Source organism: Anas acuta, chromosome 12 (assembly GCF_963932015.1).
Source record: "Anas acuta chromosome 12, bAnaAcu1.1, whole genome shotgun sequence".
Classification (NCBI taxonomy): Eukaryota; Metazoa; Chordata; class Aves; order Anseriformes; family Anatidae; genus Anas; species Anas acuta.
The window spans coordinates 16,851,669-16,872,032 of NC_088990.1; the positions used below are offsets into that span (position 1 = coordinate 16,851,669).

At 39.0% G+C, this 20,364-nt stretch overlaps 1 protein-coding gene across 1 annotated transcript; it reads left to right on the top strand.

The window, feature by feature from the left end:
- Positions 1-6,673: 6,673 nt before the first annotated feature.
- Positions 6,674-19,454, top strand: LOC137862859 (threonine--tRNA ligase 1, cytoplasmic-like). Its single transcript, XM_068695303.1, has 19 exons — positions 6,674-6,967; positions 7,260-7,349; positions 8,211-8,395; positions 8,728-8,851; positions 9,997-10,118; positions 10,958-11,075; positions 11,704-11,768; positions 12,116-12,194; positions 13,075-13,221; positions 13,394-13,492; positions 13,862-14,028; positions 14,547-14,709; positions 15,381-15,518; positions 15,748-15,825; positions 15,927-16,027; positions 16,527-16,631; positions 17,412-17,484; positions 18,201-18,315; positions 18,439-19,454. The coding sequence occupies exons 1-19, from the start codon at positions 6,722-6,724 to the stop codon at positions 18,585-18,587; spliced, it is 2,364 nt and encodes a 787-aa protein (XP_068551404.1). The 5' UTR covers positions 6,674-6,721; the 3' UTR covers positions 18,588-19,454.
- The last annotated feature ends 910 nt before the right edge of the window (positions 19,455-20,364 follow it).

Sequence of the window (20,364 nt, forward strand, 5' to 3'; positions counted from 1 at the left end):
CAGGTGTGCGGTAACGCTGGCACGGGGAAGTGCTTGGCGGTACACCCCCATCTTTCAGTACGTTGGTGTGTGGTACACTGCAGAAGGGAAAATTCTGTAGCACATACTGGCGAGGGTTAGGAAAGATGGGAAGTACGAGTTCCAGGGAATCTGGTAAACTCATAGGTGTGCGGTAACGCTGGCACAGGGAAGTGCTTGGCGGTACACCCCCATTTTTCAGTACGTTGGTGTGTGGTACACTGCAGAAGGGAAATTTCTGTAGCACATACGGGCGAGGGTTAGGAAAAATGGGAAGATATGAGTTCCAGGGGACAGGGAGATATCCCTGGGGGAGTGCCTACTAATAGTTCTTCCTGAAGAATTATAAGAGATTGGAAACATAATCCCAAAATTAGAGGGATTGTAAAAGAAAAATAATTAAAAAAAAAAAAAAAAGGTTAAATATTGTGTATCAGTCTGGACAAAAGAACCAATTAAGGAAACAGCAGTATTTTGGCCAAAATACGGGTCTGATGAAAATTCAGGCTTTAAATTTATGTGTAAACAAGAAGATTCCTTTTTCAGAGAAGGAGCCAAGTTATGCTCCCTATAATCTTAATATTGAACTGGTGGCAGCAGCAGTCACTCCAGGAAGGGAGACAGGGACTGTAATTAACACTGTCCCTAAAAAAGTATCGTACCCTAGGCTCCGGCAAGAATTAGAACAAGGTAGAAGATATACTGAGAATTTTGCCTTCCCTGATACTAACAGTATTAACACTAACTGTGTATCCTCTTAGGTGAACTACCCCCCCCTCCTTACCAGCAGAGAGGTTAGGACTTTTAAGAAGGAGAGGAAGTCTTTATTTGAGGACCCCGACAGCCTAGTTGAACAATTAGACCAGTTCCTACGACCTGATTTATACTCTTGGGGGAGGGAATTATGTCTATAAGTATGTTGTTTACAGGGAAAGAAATGGGAATGATCAGGAGGAGAGCTGCTATACAAGAATGGGAAAGAGCTCATCCTCCAGGACCAGGGGTAATACCGGCAGGGCAGAAATACCCACTTGCCAATCCTGGCTGGAATAATAATAGTGTGCAACACAGAAATCATATGAGAGACTTGGGGTCAGAATGAGAAAGTACTTGGGGATAAGACCTGAGGACCCAGTAACCCAAGGGCTCTTGAAAGTTCATTGTGTGATTAAAGCCTGGCAAAATACGCAGAAAATGATTCAGAAGGTGGGGGGATGTAGTGAACAGTCACTGGGGGACCCTCCTGCGGGAGGCCTGGGAGGTGTGTGTCCGAAGGGGAGATAAGAAGGAAAAAAAAAAAAAAAAAGAGCGAAACTAATGGTATTGACAGTGCAGCGGGTAGTGAGGCAGAGGGTTGGAGAAAGAGGAAGAAAATCTTCAGGGAGAGTCAGGGCCAGGATGGAAAGGAGAGGAAGAGAGATGAAGGAATGGCAGGCAAAGAAGGCTGCCTGTGTTGTGGCCTGAGTCCTAGCAGGGACAGGCTTTGATAAGATGTTTTAAGTGTGGCCAGGCTGGCCACTTCGAATAGGAATATGTGGAGTGGAAGAAGGAGGGAAGAAGGAAAATGGGATGAAATATGCTATATTGATATGTTGTTTATCTTGGAGGGAAAAAGTATGGAATTAAGTTGGACCCTGACTGAGCCTTTGGTGCTGGTATTAAAGTACAGGCTGGAGAAAGATAAAGGAAGTGTTAAAAGGGTTGCTGAAGGGGTTAAAGGTGTGGCATGTAGTATTTAACAGAGCTGTTTGAAGTTGAATGAGCAGGGAAAGGGGATGTAGGCATTATCTAAGTAACAGTCTAGAAGTTTTGGTATATTTGCATATTTGCTGTGGTGTTTGGTCAGTTTCCCAAGCATCGGGGAGGGGGGAACAGCCTGCTCCACCAGGGGCCTCTCCAGCGGCCGCAGGGGGGCTTCGGCTCCAGCGCCTGGAGCGCCTCCTCCCCCCCCTCCTTCTGCACTGACTTTGGTGTCTGCGGGGGGGGTTTCTCGCTCTCCCAACTGCTGTTGAGCAGCAGGTTTTTGTTTGTTTCTTTGTTTTCATGGATGTGCTCTCACAGAGGCACAGACTGTATTGCTCATGGCTTGGCTCTGGGCGGCAGTGAGCCCCTTAGGGGCCGGATGAAATTGTCCCTTACCTGCCACGGGGAGGCTTCTGGGTTTTTCTCACGGGGGCTGCCACTGCAGTTTCCCACGCCCCCCCCACTCACACCCCCCGAACCTTGCCATCAAAACCAATACACTGGGGTCATTACTGACTTGTAAAGTATCAGGGATTAAATTAACTAATGAAACCCTAAAAAGTGATGGGGGCAGAAGGGGCTGGGATAACAGTGCCACTTTTGGGGGATACCAAGCTGAGACCAGGGGATAAAATGATCACTGGGTAATTATTGTATGTACCCAAGGCAGGGACTAACTTGTTGAGAAGGAATTTGATGATTAAATTGGGCATTCAAATAGTAAATTTTTAGACTGAAATAACAGTGTTATTAATGGAGTGCTCTCAGGCCCTGAGAGCAAACATACATGTATATTCACCTCTGACTGGAAAGACCCTGAAATGGTGAAATGGGGGTGGAAGCAACAATATAGATGGACAATTTTACCTCAGGGGTTTACAGGGCCACCTATCCATTTGGGTAAATTCTAAAAAAAAAAAAATAAAAATAAAAATAAATAGATTTTGGAGCAATTACAACCTCCCAAGGAGGTATTAATGTTAACAAATATGTGGATCATTTTCTATTGTCAGGACAGGAGAAAAGAGTTGTGAAGAAAGCTACTAACAAGCTATTCAACTTTCTGGGAAAGCAGGGCTTGGGAGTATTGAAAAATAAATTACAATATGGAGAAAGAGAAGTCAGGTATTTAAGGCATCTAATGTCTGAAGGAAAACAGAATAAATGCAGAGAGGATTCAGGGAATTGTTGAAAATTAAGAAAGAACTAAAAAGTTTTAAAAGAAAGATTTTTTTTTAAGGAATCAGGAACTATGAAGTCTGAAGGAAAATGGATACTTCTTGATGGGAGAGAAATGCTGAATAAAGTGATAATGAGGCAAATATTAACTGTTTTACATCAAAAGAGTCATTGGGAGGTGCAAGCAACGTGTGATGTTGTGCTATGAAAGTATGTCTGTATAGGAATATACACTTTAGCGAAGCACATATGTAGAGGATGTACCATATGTCAAAAGGTAAATAAAAAGGTCTTCTGTAACCCATCTAGAGGGGGACGGGAGCCAGGGGTTTGACCTTTCCAAAGTATACAGGTAAATTTTACTGTGTTACTTGTTTGTCCTAATTGACCATGTGACTGGATGGGTGTAAAGCTTTACTGCAAGGGTTAAAGCAGGCCTTAGAGATTGAGTGGGATTTTCACAGCCCCTGGCACCCCTCCTCTTCTGGGAAGGTGGAGCAAATGAATCAGACATTAAAGAAGCAATTAACTAAACTAGTGTTAGAAACCCAACTTCCTTGGGTAAAATGCTTACTCCTACAGGTTTAAACAGCACCAAGAAAGGATACAGGAATTTCACCATATGAGATGCTGTTCAGATTGCCCTATCTGGGCAGAAGGGATGAGATACCACAATTCAAAACAAGAGAGTTTTCTTAAGAACTGTATTCTGGGTTTGTCCTCTTCTTTGTCATTTCTCAGGACCTGTGGGTTGTTGGCTCAAACCCCACCTTTGGAATTCCCCATTCACCACCATCACCCAGGAAAACGGGTCCTGATTTGGACCTGGAAAGAGTCAACTCCGGCCTGAATGGGAAGGACAATTACTAACCACTGAAACAGCCATAAGAACTGCGGAAAAAGGTTGGACTCACTATACTCGAGTGAAGGCATCCGTCGACGCTAGTACCTGGGAAGCTGTTCCTACAAAAGACTTGTTGGAAGTTGAAATTGAAGAGAAAAATCTCATAGTGGACTCTGAGCAGGATAAGAGCTTACAATTGTAAACTAACCTTTTATTTTCACAGGTAACTAACAACTGTGACTTGTGATTGAGAGAAAGAACAGATCTATAGCGAATTGCAGTGCTCCCAAGGGGGGGTTGTTATAGTAGTAGTGTACATCTTATTTTTTTGTATCGATAATTATTTGGAAACCTAAGGTTTAAAAATAATGACAGGGAAAAATTGATTACTAATTTTGTTTTTAGTGATTCTAGGCCTCAGAGAAGGCCTTGGTCAATTGGCAACTTGCAAAAGGCATGACCAGATAATAGCAAAAACGGGATACCCCATCAAAATATGGGTGACTGTGACAGAGGGTTATGTACCACATTCTGTCACGTTTGATGTTTGTGAGGTGTTAGCTTGTGGAGATCTAAATGCCCAACGACAATTGAGCAGAGAGAACAAATAACTGGGAGAGACCCAACAGCCAGATTGAGAATAGCTGTATGGAAACAATCCTCTATTGCCATCAGAGAAAGGGAGAAACTCAAGGAGAAAACAGGAGAGAAAACAGGAGGCCCTCTGAAATGTGTCAGTTCAAACAAGGTATGGGGATGTGAATGCCTGGATAGAATGGGTCAAATATACCGTCCAGAGTCTCAACTGTAGCTACTGCTATGCTTGTGCCTCGGGATGACCGATTGCCCAGATAGTGCCTTTCCCATGGGGGTGGACCAAAGACTCCCAAGGGATGCGATGTATGATTGCATTGTACCAAGAAAAGACTGCCTGGGGAAATGAGGCCTGTAAGTCTCTCTTTGCTGTTCCTTGCATGATAACAGTATCACGGTTCCCCCTGCATTCTCTACAGCTATAGGTAACCATACAGCTTGCCTCTCACGGCAGGGTGTGAGTGCTACCTGGCATCTGGGAGAATTTGCCTTGTGCTACCAAGGACTTGATGGGAAACTGCTCAAGACTAGAGATCCCCAGGGCAGATCTCTGGTGGTACGGTGGAGGGAAGATCTTACGGTCCACCCTACCATCTAATTGGGAAGGCACTTGTGCACTTGTTCAATTAGCTATACCCTTCACCCTGGCATTTGAAAGAGAAACATCACAAATACCCAGAGGAAGTAAAAGAGGCTTAGAAATATCATTTGATGATAGAGTATACATAGATTCTATTGGGGTACCTAGAGGAGTTGCAGATGAACATAAAGCCAGAAATCAAATTGCTGCAGGGTTTGAGTCACTGTTCTGGTGGGTAACAATCAATAAAAATGTGGATTGGATTAATTATTTCTATTATAATCAGCGGAGATTCATCAATTATACCAAGGATGCGATGAGAGGAATCGCTGAACAACTAGATGCCATCAGCAAAATGGCTTGGGAAAACAGGATAGCATTAGATATGATGCTCGCAGAGGAAGGAGGTGTGTTTGTGTGTGTGTAATACTGAGCAACCATTGTTGCAATCTTATACCCAACAATAGTGTCCCAGATGGCTCGGTAACAAGAGCATTGCAAGGGCTTACCACCCTTGCCAGTGAATTGGCAGAAAAAAAAAAAAAATAAAAAAAAATAAAAAAAAAATAGGCATATTTGCAACATTGATCGTAGTTGTAGGAGTTTTGACAGCCATTGGTTGCTGCATTATCCTCTGTGTAAGAGGACTAGTACAGTGGTTAACTGAAACTGCACTATTGAAACAAATGACCATGGAGCTACCACCTTACTCAGATAAGGAGATAATGAGGAGATGGAAAGCAAAGAAAGCAAAAAAGAAGAAGTCTATCAAATTACACCTTAGAGAAAGGTTTTGCAAAAATCAACAGTTTATAAAAAAAAAGAAAAGGGGGGAATTGTGGGAATAGAAATGTTGTTTTTGCAGAGTTACATTGTTTAGAAGGAGGGAATGTGGTACTGAGATATGCTTACAGTGATAAGAAAGTTTAGCAGGCGACCTAGTAAAATGCAGACAACCAGACTCCTTAGGACAATTAGGTGAAAATCACGGTATCAAGTCAAGTCAGATAAGTGAAGAAACATTACCACTTCAAACAGTAAAAATGTCAAAAAAAATTTGAAATTTAACAGGCCGGCAACTGAAGGCCATGCATTGTTTGTGAAGCATCAGATAGATTGTGAACCTGGATTACCCACTCAGTGGGGAAACAGGGGAGGGTCCTGCCATCAAAAGGTATATAAACTGTGTTTTGGAACTAGTAGATGCGCTCTCTCCTGCTTGTGGGGCGCCCGCCATTGCAATCGCGAATAAATTACTACTTCACTGAGATCCTCGCCTGAGCCTAAGTTATTGGCTACAGAGTGTTTCTCACAAAATAGAAGATTTGTGGTGAACAACTGTTGTTTTTCCCAGGGTCAGTGAACTGAGGGATTTAACTGCGATGACACGTAAAGGAAGCCGCGAGCCTGACTGAACGTGCAGGACATGCACAGTCTGTCCAAGCCCGCGGTCCCAGCCACACAGGACTCAAGGCTCTTCAGCTGATTCACCTTGGTGCCAAGGTCCCAGGTTTTGCAGCTTAGGTAAGGATGCTGCTTGTTTCAGACCGCCTAATTTATTCTGACACTGTACACGCCAAAAACAACGCTAACAGAACGTTCACCAGAATTGACCTTAAACAGGAAGCATCCCCCCGCAATAACCTCTGGCACCGGTTATTTTATTTGACCACCTCAGGGCAGCCCCGGGGGTCGGGCCGGGCCCGCCCGTGTGGGGCGTTGCGGGGCGGGGAGGCGGCAGCAGCCGGGTCCCGCCGCGCAAGATGGCGGCGGCCGAGGCGGCGGCGCGGCGGCTGTGGCGGCAGGAGCAGGAGCTGCGCTGGCTGGCGGCGGAGGTCGGCCGCCTGAAGGAGCCGGGGGCGCCGCGCTCGGCCGCCGGCTGCAGCCCCGAGGTGGAGCGGCTGAGGGCCGAGAACGAGAAGCTGCGGTACCGACTCCTCCACCTGCGCCGCAGCCTGGCGGCCGAGCTGGCCAGGGCAGCGCCGGCGGAGCCCCCGGCTGGCGGCGAGGTAGCGCTCGGGGCGCGCCGGGCCGGGAGCACCGGGGGGTGAAGAGTGAGGGGTGAGGGAGGAATGGTGAGAACGGGGTGTTGGAGGGCGGCTCCTCAGCGCCCAGCCCCTCAGGGGGTCGCAGCCTTCGTGGTGTGCTCCAAGTGGCATCCCCGAGTGCTCGGGCACGGCCCCTCACGGGCTGGAAGGGGCTTTGGGGCCTGCTGCTGGGCGCACCGGCGTTGTTGTGCTTCAGGGATTGCTGCGGAAAGGCTCAAAAGCACAGTGATTTACTCAATGTTACTGTTTTTAGAAAGTCTCCAGTGGAAGTCCGCCTGTTGCACTGAGTCAAAATAAAGAGGAAGAGAAGAAGGAAAATGAAGCCAGTGGATGCAGGAGTGATGTAAGTGGTTTATTATTATTATTATTATTATTATTATTATTATTATTATTATTATTATTATTATTATATATCTCATAATTAAAGGAGGAGTATTTGGCTAGGTTCAGGAAAGAGATTGAAATCTGAAATACTTTGCTGTATTTTGAAATCCCAGGTTTTGGGAAGAAGGCTTTCTACAGCTTGTGTATTGAAAAGAAATGTATTACCTACAAAGCTCATCGTGTATCCCTAGACCTCTACTTTTAATGTAACAACAGTATGTAGGCTTCTGGGAAAAAAGGGTCAGGATCCCGTGCTTCCTAAAGAGAGCGGCGTTTCTCAAATAGTTAAACAGTGTGCACAGTGACTGACTGAAAGAGGGTGTTGGCAGCAGTAGCTGTAGTTTGATAGATCTTAATTCACTTTATGCTAGATTAATTGTGAAATGTTTATTACATTAATGGAAACTTCCCCTGAACTATCCCGAGTTACTTGGAGTTGATGCTCTGCAAGGACTGGCAGAAGTGAGGTCTCATTGGAATGACCCAAACTTCCCGTGTTGTCAACCAGAAAAAACTTGTGTAGGAATATGGGCTTCCCTTTGAGGTCAAGCTTACAAAGAAAGCCATTTAGGCCCGGATGGATGAAGGTGCATTGGAATATTGGAAAGTCGCTATAAAACAGCAAGCTGGATGTGACTGTCCTCTGTATAGTTACCTACAAACGTTTTGCTGCATGTTTGTGTAAATTCTAATACATTGAATTCTGGTCTCAGCTGGAACCTCTAAGAATTTGTTGGGACTATGGACCGCTTTGTTCAATTTCTCTAGCAAGTAATTTTTGACTACTGTATATGATTTCATTTATTTGTTGTAACTACAGCATGAGCCAAGCTTCATAGAAGACAGACTGAAGCTTTATGAAACACTGAAGAAAGAACATGATGCTTTGCTAGCTTACAGAGCAGCCAACCAGAGCAAACCCATCAAAATTATTTTGACAGATGGAAAGACGGTGGAAGGGGAATCATGGAAAACCACACCATACCAATTAGCTGTAGGAATCAGGTAACTTCCGGGTTGAATGAGTTGTGCTTTTGGTGTGAGAAACACGGCAATTAGTGAGACTGCTAGAAATTAAGAGATGTGTAAAGGTTTGTGAGTTACTGGCTAACTGCAGAAACTTCAGAGTAGATCTCCAGCACTGAAAATAGTTGAACGATATCTCAAGTCCTCAAATGTTTATGCTTTAAGAGTAGCAAAATGTTAAAAATAAAAAATAAAAAAAAATCAAGACTTTTAGGTGCTTCAAGATTTGGGTGGGGTCTTGTAAGGTTTAGAAACATAACCATTTTTGCAAATTTGAACCTAAAAATTTTGTCCTCATTTTTGTTCCTTAGTCAAGGGTTGGCTTCAAATGCAGTCATAGCCAAAGTGAATGGTGAACTGTGGGACCTGGATCGTCCACTGGAGGGAGATTGTACTCTGGAGCTGCTGATGTTTGATAATGAAGAAGCACAAGCTGTACGTAAACATTGTAAACACTTACTCTTTTAATCAAGTGAAAAACAGTGGTTTTTTAATCTTGAATTAAAATGGTTTTTTAATCTTGAATTAAAAATATCTAAAAAACTATTGAAGTCATGTTTGCCATGATTTGATAAAGATGATTAAATATAAATTACTTGTAATCTGTAGGTGAAACAAATCTTACTGTTTGTTTCTTTTCTCTTGTACATAAATAGGTTATTTCTCAACTGAGATTCAGATTTTGTACATAATATCTAGATCTGTCTGCTAACTTGAAATAGTTAAGAGATGCGCGTTCTCTGTTTTGAGTGTTTTTGAAGATCAGACACTGAAGGCAACATTGAGGTAGTCTGAGAGTTTTCTAAAAATTGTCCAATATCCCATTTGAGTCATAAATGAAATGTATACCTCCATGATTTGGCAGTGTTTATTAGAAACTTAAGTAGGCGTATCTTGGTCAATTAAATTACAAATATGCTTAGTGACATGCCCAGGATTTTTTGTGGGTTTCAGATGCTACCCTGTACTTATCTTACTGCACTATAATTAGACTTCATTTTATCAAAAAATTATTCATATGATTAAGTTTACTCAAGGCATTTTATGAGTCTTTAAGGCTATTAAGTGCTCTGAATTCGTAGGGAGTTAGAGCATAAGACAGTTACTGATCTATGGAGTTTTTGACTCCCATCTTTTGACATTACACATAATGTGGTTTACAGTCATGTCAATAAATACATTATATGTAAACAGCAGCAACTTAATTGGCTATATTGCTTTGGATGTGGTTAATACTGCATAGACTTAACTGACCAGAAAATAACTTGTAAATGAACAAAATACATTTAGTACAGTGACTGAGTTGTATAGAGGTATAATCATGTTTCAGTCTGAAATAAGATGGGGTTTTAATGCAACAGCTGCCAGTGTATGGTTGAAGTAGAAATTATTACACTAATAAATGTCTAATAAACATTTAGCATAGTTAAAAATGAGAACAGAAAATTAGTGTAATTCTCACAGAATTTAAATCGCATTGATTCCAGTGTTTTTCCTGTCTGCAGCCATGCTTCTGTTTTGGTTTTTGTTTTTAACAATATAGTGCCAATGACCCCATGATTATCTGATTTTATTTGCAGGTTTATTGGCATTCAAGCGCTCATATTCTTGGAGAGGCCATGGAAGGTTATTATGGGGGCTGCTTGTGCTACGGACCACCAATCGAGAATGGATTTTACTATGACATGTACATTGAAGATAGGTAAAAAATCACTAAGAACTTTAATACTCAGTATTGAAGCTCTGTACTAAAGTTGTTGTTGTTTTTTTTACTCCATAATGTTTCTGCATATTAAAAGTAAAATCACGTGTTTCTAGTATGATTTAAAACAGACAGGTTAGCCCTTTTCGTGGTACAGGGGTGTGTGGTGTATAAAGGGAGAGACAGTGTACAGATCTGTATGTTTGCGTATATATTTAAATTCAAGAGCAGTGTTCAGACACCTGCTCCTTAAGACTTGCAGTTGTTGAGTGCTCTGTGAAAAAAATGTAGAGTTTCTGAGTAAAACTTCCTCAAGCTCATGAGAGACAGCTTCCTTGAAGAACCATGTGATTTTGGTTTAAATGTGACATAGGCACTTGTAGAAATGGCACGTATGCACGTATCTCATATTGGTGTTTACTGCTTGTCTAATCCTTGTGTGCAGCTTTACAATTCTGTTTTTTCCTGGTTTATCTCCCTGTAGTCAGGGAGAATGCTAAATCTGCATCAGCTGATAAACTAGCTCTTCCAGTAGGGCTTAGCCTCTTTTTTCTTCCCTTAAATCATATATACTTGAACCTAAATGGTCTTCCAGACATATAAACAAGTCAAAGACTATTTTGGGTTGATTTCAGTGAGATAGTTCAGGGTGATACTGTTTGTGTTTTGGAGGCCAGTGTCTAAAAGTACAGTTAACTATAAGAAGCTAAGACAATATTGTGGCAAATGACAACATACCCTGTATTTTTCAAATGAGACCACTGGAAAGTGGTTGCTTGTATGATGTGAATATCAAAATAATTAACTTGCATTTGTTTTGCCTTCCTCTGTTTGTTTAGAGGTGTATCCAGTACTGAATTCCCAGCACTAGAGAACCGCTGTAAAAACATCATAAAAGAGAAACAGGCTTTTGAAAGGCTGGAAGTCAAAAAGGAGATCCTATTAGACATGTTTAAGGTAAATCTTCAGAGTAGCTGTGATTCTGGTACAACGATATTTTAAAATGTAACTTTTATAAATACTGCATTTGACTAACTCATCAGAATACTACCTCTCTGGTGAAACAAATTAAAACTGTAGCATTCTTTTGCCCTTCTATTCTTCTCAAGTGTTCAGGAGGTTTTCAAGCAATAATAAAACAATTTATTGTTGCAAAAAAAAAAAAAAAAAACACCTTAAGCTCAATGAGATGATAGAGTGATTTATACTCAAAAGGAGTACGTTCATTCTGGTTATCTTGCAGAGATGAATCAAAAGAAAGCTTTGGTACATAATCCTCCATTTTTGTAGGGTGAATATTACCAGTCTCACTGTACTGTGTTTTAATTGACTCTCAGAAGTGCTTCAGGTGCTAATTCCTATGTTTAACATGCTGTCAGGGCAATTAAGATATTTGGTCTCTTTGCCCTTTTTTAATAACTCTTCTGAAAGGATGTTGAATGTTTGCATATATGTATGTGATTAGGTGACTTTTTAGTTGTGATGGTCTTTTACTGATGTGTTTGCTTTATTAATACATCATTTTAGAATAGAGTTCTAGTAGCTGTTATAATGTCGTTCTGACTTCTTATGTTTCCCCACACAGTATAACAAGTTTAAGTGTCGTATACTTAATGAGAAGGTGAACACACCAACTACCACAGTATACAGGTAAACAAAATAAATTAAAAAGGTATTAGAAAAAATGTATAGTTAAATATATTGTATTTAAATTGAGAGGAGAGTAAATTGTTTTCTCTTTTTCAATTTCTATACTTGCATAATTAGAACTTTACAAATAGTATTCTTATTTACATAAATTTAAATCGTTTCCTTCTCTGCTAGAACAGATCAGGTCTCCACTGGTGGGCAAATAGCAAATCTGCCTCTCACTGCTTGCCTTAGCAATAAAAAGATTAAAATAAGTTACCATTGAAATTGAATCACTGGATGTCATTAGTGACTGCATTTTCAAACGTTGGACTGTTTTGAAATAAACACATTTTTTTGATATATAGATGTGGTCCACTGATCGATCTCTGCAGGGGTCCACATGTGAGACACACTGGAAAAATTAAGGCCCTTAAAATATTTAAGGTAAGTTTCAATTAGTCGTGTTTAAAATCTTAGCTACAGTAAGTTGGTCAGTTGATTTATTTATATATTCTTCCTGAAGTGATTATGCCAATGTCCTTTTGTATTGTTTGCTTTGCTTATTCTGAAAATGTGGCAAAGCTAACGTGGCAGTGCTGCTTTATGGCTGTTAGTATCTTCAGCACCATCGTATTTTCATGATAAATCAATATAAAATAGAATCAATATAAAATTAAAGGAATAGTATTTTGACCTTATAAGATGGAGTCTTTTAGGTACAGGAGGCAAAGTGGGCACTGGCAGGCTGTTAAGTGCTGCTGTTTAAAAATGGCAGTGCTGGCAGGAAGTATGTAGTTTCAATTACTTGCAAATGCTAATTTCGGTAGTGTTGTTAGACAGACCTCCTGGGAACATTCATCATATTTGCTGCTGCTGGCTTTCTAACTCAAGTCTATGGAACTCATGAGTTACAGGGGTTTGGTGTTGGACTGTCAGACAGCTAGGATGTAACTGTGAGAGAGTTATTTTCATGTTGTCGTTCATATTCCCCTTTTGCATTATGTTTTGAACATAAGTGCTGGCTTTTGTGTCATTTTTTTAGAAGATAAAATGTGAGATAATAAAACATGACATGATGCTAGTTAAAATATGGTATCTAAGTAGAATGAGTATGACCTGACCAGTGACTCTTGTTCATGCTTTCTGCATTAGGTATGCTGACTAAAAGACATTGGAAGTATCTCTAATATAAATATCTGCTGGTTGACTGCATATAATTCTCTTCCCAAGTTAAAAAGCGTAGCATTTGAATGCATTAGTGTTTATTCTTCCTCTTGCTGAGATAATATATTGCGTATCTTAAATGATGGGTTTTGTCCATCAGAATTCCTCTACGTATTGGGAAGGAAAAGCTGACATGGAAACTCTGCAGAGAATTTATGGAATATCCTTCCCTGATAATAAAATGATGAAGGAATGGGAAAAATTCCAAGAAGAAGCTAAAAACCGGGATCATAGGAAAATTGGAAAGGTACACTGTTTATTTCTGCTGCTGAGAGTTTGTAAACTACTAGAAATCATCTTGCTGCTGTAATCTTTCATTTTTGTGAATTAAGTCTCAGTGTGTGAAATAGTCATTTTCTGCAGTTAACTACTGGAGATATATCTAAAGTGTTACAGAGCTCTGTTTTGTTTTCACATAGGACCAAGAACTCTTCTTCTTTCATGACTTGAGTCCTGGAAGCTGCTTTTTCCTCCCCAGGGGTGCCTTTCTTTATAACACACTCACAGATTTCATACGAGTAAGTATATACAGATTTAATTTCAAACAAGTTAAATGCTGATTGTTCATCTTAAGTGATAAGCTGTTCATAACACCGAGCTGTCCTCGGAAAGAGACACATCTATATATGTAAACATACGCCAGATTTTCCCTAAGATTTTACAGCTCAAACATTTTTCAGAAACAGGACATAGGAAAGCATTCTTACCTAACGTGCTTTTTGCAGAGGTGTAAAACCTACATGTGCAGTAGTCATTTACTTTTCCAGTAAACAGCCATCTAAAGAAAACAGTTTAAAAAAAAAAAAAAAAATACACCTGATTTCTTTAATCTACTTTTTGCTTGTAGAAAGCTGTATCATCTTTTAAATGTTGTATTTGTTTTATAGGAGGAATATCGTAGGCGTAATTTTACTGAAGTTGTATCTCCAAATATCTTCAACAGTAAACTCTGGGAAGCTTCTGGGCACTGGCAGCACTACAGTGAAAATATGTTCTCTTTTGAGATAGAGAAGGAAACTTTTGCCCTTAAACCGATGAACTGCCCAGGACATTGGTTAGTACTTTGATTTGAAAACCTTCTTACTTCGCTGGGTTTATCCCTTGTGGGGCTGAGGGGAAATCAAATGGAGCATCAATACATGTTGTTACCTGTGTATGCAGTAGATTACTAAGCAACTAGGAAGTCCAGAGAGCTCCCTGACAGTGTCACCAAATAAAATTCTTGTAGGAAGGTCTATACGAAATGAGCTAGGTGTGTGTGTGATAATACTAGTCTGTACCAGTAGCAAATACAGATTATGTTGGTTAGAGAGAGACACGGGATATGGTGTGTCAAAAGCAGGTATAGATGAACAAATTGTGATTTTATTCTCACTTCTTTTTCTAGGTGGTCTTTAGCAAGACTTTCAAAGTACCTTGCTTTCTCCATTTGCCTGTCTTTTTTGATGAGGATAACCTGAATGAATAAATGCTAAAAAGTGTAAATACTATGTATATTGATCATTAGTTTCTGTATTTTCTTAAGTCTTCTTTAAGAAAGGTAAAAGCAAGGCTATGTTGTGTTCCTTCTAGCTTGATGTTTGCCCATCGCCCACGGTCATGGAGGGAAATGCCTCTTAGACTTGCAGATTTTGGAGTTCTTCATCGAAATGAACTCTCTGGGACTTTAAGTGGCTTGACTCGTGTAAGGCGCTTCCAACAAGATGATGCTCACATCTTTTGCACAATAGAGCAGGTAAAAACGAAACAAACAAGTTATCCCACCTCTCCAACAGAGATAGACATAAAAGAGTAAAAATCCCCAAAGTATCTCCCAAATTCACCAAAGACTCCCTAAGTATTTTCACTCCAGTTGAATCATTTCTGTTTTATAACATAATGCTGCATTTGATATTTTTGTTAGGTTTAGGTGTTTCCTTCTTAATCTTATATATATAATGCATATATATGTATATTTTTTTTTCCCCTGAGAAATATATATTGGGCAAATAAAAACACAAAATGTAAAATCTTCTCCTTCCCTCATCTTCCCCCCTGCTTCCAAAAACAAAAGAGCTGCTGATCATGTTTTACTTGTCATAGTATGGCAATTGTTCAATAAATTGTTGAATAAGTATTTAATTCTCAGTGAAATCCCAGATCATACAATTTGTCTCTGGAAGCCTGAGCCTAACAAAAATAATACTTCCCTGTGCCTGCTTTCAAACCGAAGTACCTCAGTTCTCTCTTACTTTGGTTTGGTTTGTAGGATGTAATTTTCATATGTGATCATTTTTATTCAATAGCTTCTTACTCTGATTATGCAGAATTCAGCAAATCCAATTATATATTAATGTACATAAATGTAAATAAAAGGTTTTTTTCTGCATTTTAATTTCAAACTACTTTATTTTGCTTACATTTAAGATTGAAGAGGAAATTAAGGGCTGTCTTGATTTCCTGAAGTCAGTTTATGCTGTCTTTGGCTTTACCTTTCAACTGCATCTTTCAACAAGACCAGAAAAATACCTAGGAGATTTAGAGATTTGGGATCATGCTGAAAAGGTAATTAATACTTTAAAAAACAAAAACAAAACATCATTTAATATTAACGTTTGCAAAAGTGGATAGAAGTAGATATTTAAGTTTTCATGTTGGACAATGAATTGGTATAAATCAGATGCTGAATATTGTACTTAATAGAAATGCATGTTGGAAAACTATAAAACACGTAGGCAGTGTGGTGTTATTTGTTTTGTTTGGTTGTTAATAAATCTTTCGTTTTTATGATTAGCAACTTCAAAACAGCTTGAATAACTTTGCAGCACCGTGGTCGTTGAATCCAGGAGACGGAGCATTTTATGGTCCTAAGGTTAGTGAATCAGTATTTTAATACGACTCTGGGGGATGGACAAGAATACAGACAACACGTAAACAAACTGCATCAGGTAACTGTGGTAATTTGTTTCACAGATTGATATTAAAATTAAAGATGCTATTGGCAGATACCATCAATGCGCTACTATCCAGCTTGACTTCCAACTACCCATTCGATTTAATCTTACTTATGTTGGGTGAGTGGTTAAGCTACTTATCTTCAAACTAATTGTCTGCAACTAAGTACCCTGTGTGGTTTATTAGGGGAAACATCTGTGAAAGGACTAAATCATGAACTTGAACGTTTTTCCACAGTATAGTGGTGTAACGATAGCTCACTTTAATTGTAAATGCCATTGGTTTTAGGAAAATTTGATGATCTGTCTTGTCTACCAGTTATCAAGACAACTGATCATATGGCTCAGTACTCACTTTCAGCCTAGTAATGTGTCTCCTTTTAAAACTTAGGAACCCATTCCAGTAGCTACAGGCATGATTATTTAAGTCACTGTGATTATTGAGTATTCCTTTAGAAGCCTACGTTACTTGAAGTATGTTATTAATGAAAATGGCAAGTTTTGCCTAGTATAAATCACTAGCTTTCTTTTTCCATGAGTAGTAGAATCAAAAGAATTAGGATTGTGTGTGCATGATCTAAGAGAAATATGTTTTTGAATTTTGGTTATTCTTTTTCAGTAAAGATGGCGACGATAAGAAAAGACCAGTGATCATTCACAGAGCTATTCTGGGATCTGTGGAGAGGATGATAGCTATTCTAGCAGAAAACTATGGAGGGAAATGGTATGTGGCACAAATGCAGTTCTAAGAAATGTTTAACAGCATTGCTAGAAAATTTAGATCCTCCCTAATGTCCCATAAATTATAATAATGCAGAACGATTTCGCTCAGGTTTTCTCAAAATTAGGGAAGATAACAAGAAAAGAAGTCTAATTTTATAGTCAGAATTGTGTATTGTTCTATTAATAGCTCATGGTTAGAATTTCAGTTTTATGAGATAACAATTGCAATTGCACATGTTTGTTTTTTCATTTTACTTGTTCCTTTGTCCTCAGAAGCCATACTGTTGTACTGGGAAAATGCTAAGTATATGTAAGGTAGTTACTTATACAGGAATAAATTAGCCTAGGTATGCCGAGGAATTTTTTCATTAGTAAGTTGTTCTACTTCATCTTGAATTAGCTCTAAAGCTCTCTCTTCATTAATGGATCAAATGATTAAGGAAGAGTGAATTCTCACTTTCAAACACAGAGACTGTCCACCTAGCGCTATAAAGTTATATAAAAAATAAAAGTGAAAATTATGTGAAAATTTGGAATTTTGTTTAAAATTGTGAAATCAAAAAGTGAACAGAAGATCAAAGTTCTGCCTGTGTCATTTCACTGGAATCAATTTATTTTCTATTTTATATGAATTGGCAATTATGAAGGTAACTTTATACAACATCCTTAACTTGAATAAATATTTTGATGAAATAAAAAAAAATAATATTGGGCAACATTTCTGTGGATATGAACGAAAATGTAAAATAGACATTTGATATTTTTTTGTCATGCTTGCCAGGCCGTTCTGGCTGTCTCCACGGCAGGTCATGGTTGTGCCTGTGGGACCTACTTCTGAGGAGTATGCACAGCAGGTGAGAGTAGAGCCTTTTGTAGCAAGCAATTTTAATAGCTCCTTAAATAGCTGTCCTAGAACAAAGAGTGAATGCTTTAATAATATGGAAGTCATTTGGGGGTGAATTTTTCTGAACCCTCTAAAACTTGCTTCAACCTGAGAAAGGGAAATATAACTAAATATTTGGGGTTCTGTTACTGTTACATAATTCATAACTAGTTATGGGAAAAAATACTCTGTGCTACATTCTTTACGTTCTAACAAATAGTTCTATAACAAAATACCTGCTTAATGTAGAGGTAGATATATTCCTAGTGTCTATACTCTTGACTGCATTATATTTGAGCAGAGTTATTTTCTACTTGCCCCTCCTCCCCCTTTTTCTTTTAGTGCAAGCATAAGTGGTTTTGTTCCTTCACCTTTCTCCTTTTCTTCTTTCTGTGACTGAGTATACATTTTTGGCGTTCAGCAGTGTAACTACCTGAGGAGATTAGCAAATGTTTGATATGGGTATTACATTGTATTTCCTCTAACAAGGAATGGTTAAGCCTTGAGGTCTTGTCACGCCCTTAAGGGTGTGTGCAGTTTTCTTCAAAAAACGTAATTGACTTCATTAAAACAGCTGTTCATAACTGCCAAATTATGCACTTCTGTGATTTATTGGAAGGATTAGAGTATGTACAAGATCATGTTGTAGAATATACACTAATGTTAAAGTAATTTTATTTTTTTTAGGTGTGCAGTGAGTTTTTTGAAGCAGGATTTATGTCAGATGTGGATCTAGATCAGAGCTGCACGTTAAACAAGAAAATCAGAAATGCACAGCTGGCTCAATATAACTTTATCTTAGGTAACTTCAGTATCTTACGTTTCTGAATATCATTTAAGTTTTAATGTTGAGTATAGAGTTTGCCTAGACTTTACTTTGTAAAGTAAGTTGTCAGTTTAATATTGTTTTTGATGTGTTTTGCAGTGGTTGGAGAAAAGGAGAAAGCAAATAATGCCGTCAATGTGAGAACAAGAGACAACAAGGTTCATGGAGAAATTTCAGTATCTTCTGCTATTGAAAAACTCAAGAAATTCAAGAATTCACATATTCCAAATGCAGAAGAAGAATTCTAACGTTGCTGTTAGGAAAAAATATATATATTAGCTGCCCATGTGAAATAGTGTTGCTTTCCTCCTTTGCAGCAGTAATGCTCATCTGAAAGAATTTGCAGCTAATGGGTGCACAGAACAAGGAAATGTAGCAATGTTGGTGCTTGAAAAATAGCATGAGAGTATAAATGCAACTGGTAATTCTTAACAATGATGTGGGATTCCAATTTGAGCTAGTTGCAGAGGTTTTTCTTATAGAAGTCTTACACTTCTGTTAAAATATGTTGATTTGACTGTGTAAATGAATCAGAGGTACACTGATTCAAGCAACAGGAGGCAGGGAAATGTACTGGCTGCTGCTACTGCTGCTGAACTACCTCAGTCACATAGCAGTTGCCTAACTGATGTGGCCTGAAATCCAAAGCTTCACCCTTGGGTTTCACTTTTTTTCTAACTCCAAATTATGTCAAATATGTATTTTTGGAGTAGGAGGAAAATAGCTTCTCTGCTGAAAATCTCTGCATCTCTGTTGAAAATCTCAGTGAAAGAAGGCACTGAATGAGCTGGTGGGCTGTTTTGCTATAAATGTGATTGCCAAGAATGAAGTTGAATTAACCACTCTATCTGTGTGTGCAAAGTGCTTTATTTTTGCCTGTGTTTGCTGTTGGTTTGGCTCCTTAAAAACAAGAAAGAAAGAAAAAAAAAAACACCACTAAATTCACCTTCAGAAAACCTTTGTATGTAATTTATTGCTGTGCTTGCTTGGGATACTGAGTACTAAAAAGGTATGGGTGACATAATGTTCATTGTTTCCATTTTAAGTATGATGGAATATAAATTGATTATATTTATCTGACTTAATTGTTTATGCTTATAAATGACCTAAAGTTAGTGGTGCAACCAATGGAGTCTTTTTTTTAGAACTGAGTTTTAACCATTATTTTTTTCACTTTTATATGCCCTTTCTTAGCAACAAGGCTGAGATCTTGCTCAGTGTTACTCAGTGATGGGAAGTATACAACTGCAGTTAATGATTCCCATATCACTGAAATGAAACAGAAGGTAGTTTGATACACAGATGTCCTACAGATACAAATCTACTGTTTCCCTTTTGCCTGCCACTTGTGCAGACTTATGTTCAATGGCCCTATTTTTGGTATGGTGTTAGTCTTGTGAGTCAATTTTTGCCAACTGATTATCACCAACTTTAAGAAAAAAAAAAATCGAAGGAAGAAGTGCTGGGAAAGCTTTCTGTTCAACTCCATAATGTGGGGTACCATTTTTAACAATATATTTTTGGGTGTAAAATCTCAGGTTTTGTTTACCATACATAAACTAAGATGTGTTTAGACTCTAGAATTAAAACTTTTTTCTTTTTTTTTTTTTAAAGTGAATTTCTGGGGTTTTTAAATATAATCCTTCTTAGCACAAGTTTATTTATGTGGTAGGTATCTCAGCTTCCAGAGGCACTGCAGCAGTGGCAGAGGTCACTGAAGGTTGTAACTTAAAGGGAGTGATAAATCCGTGTTCTGCAGGGTGACGGGGAGAGAAAAGCACAGGTAGGCAAAGGGAGGGGAAAGAGAGGCAGTCTCATCATCAGGATCTTGATGAATAAAATTTGGGACGAGTATAGTAAGAAGAAATAGTAAAAAGGAAGCTGCTCTTTTATTTTTTTTAATGCCCTTCCCCTGCCCTCTGAGAAGGGGAGATGGTGGATCTGGTAACAGACTGCGTGAAATCTTTGTTATTTATTTATTTATTTTTGGTCCTGCGGGCCCACTTTTGGTCAGCAGCTTCTTCC

Coding starts and splice junctions, on each gene's coding strand:
- LOC137862859 (XM_068695303.1), top strand. CDS start 6,722: ATGGCGGCGGCCGAGGCGGCGGCGCGGCGGCTGTGGCGGCAGGAGCAG. Junction 14,710..15,380: donor TCTTTTGCACAATAGAGCAG/GTAAAAACGAAA, acceptor CTTACATTTAAG/ATTGAAGAGGAAATTAAGGG. Junction 15,826..15,926: donor GAGCATTTTATGGTCCTAAG/GTTAGTGAATCA, acceptor TTTGTTTCACAG/ATTGATATTAAAATTAAAGA.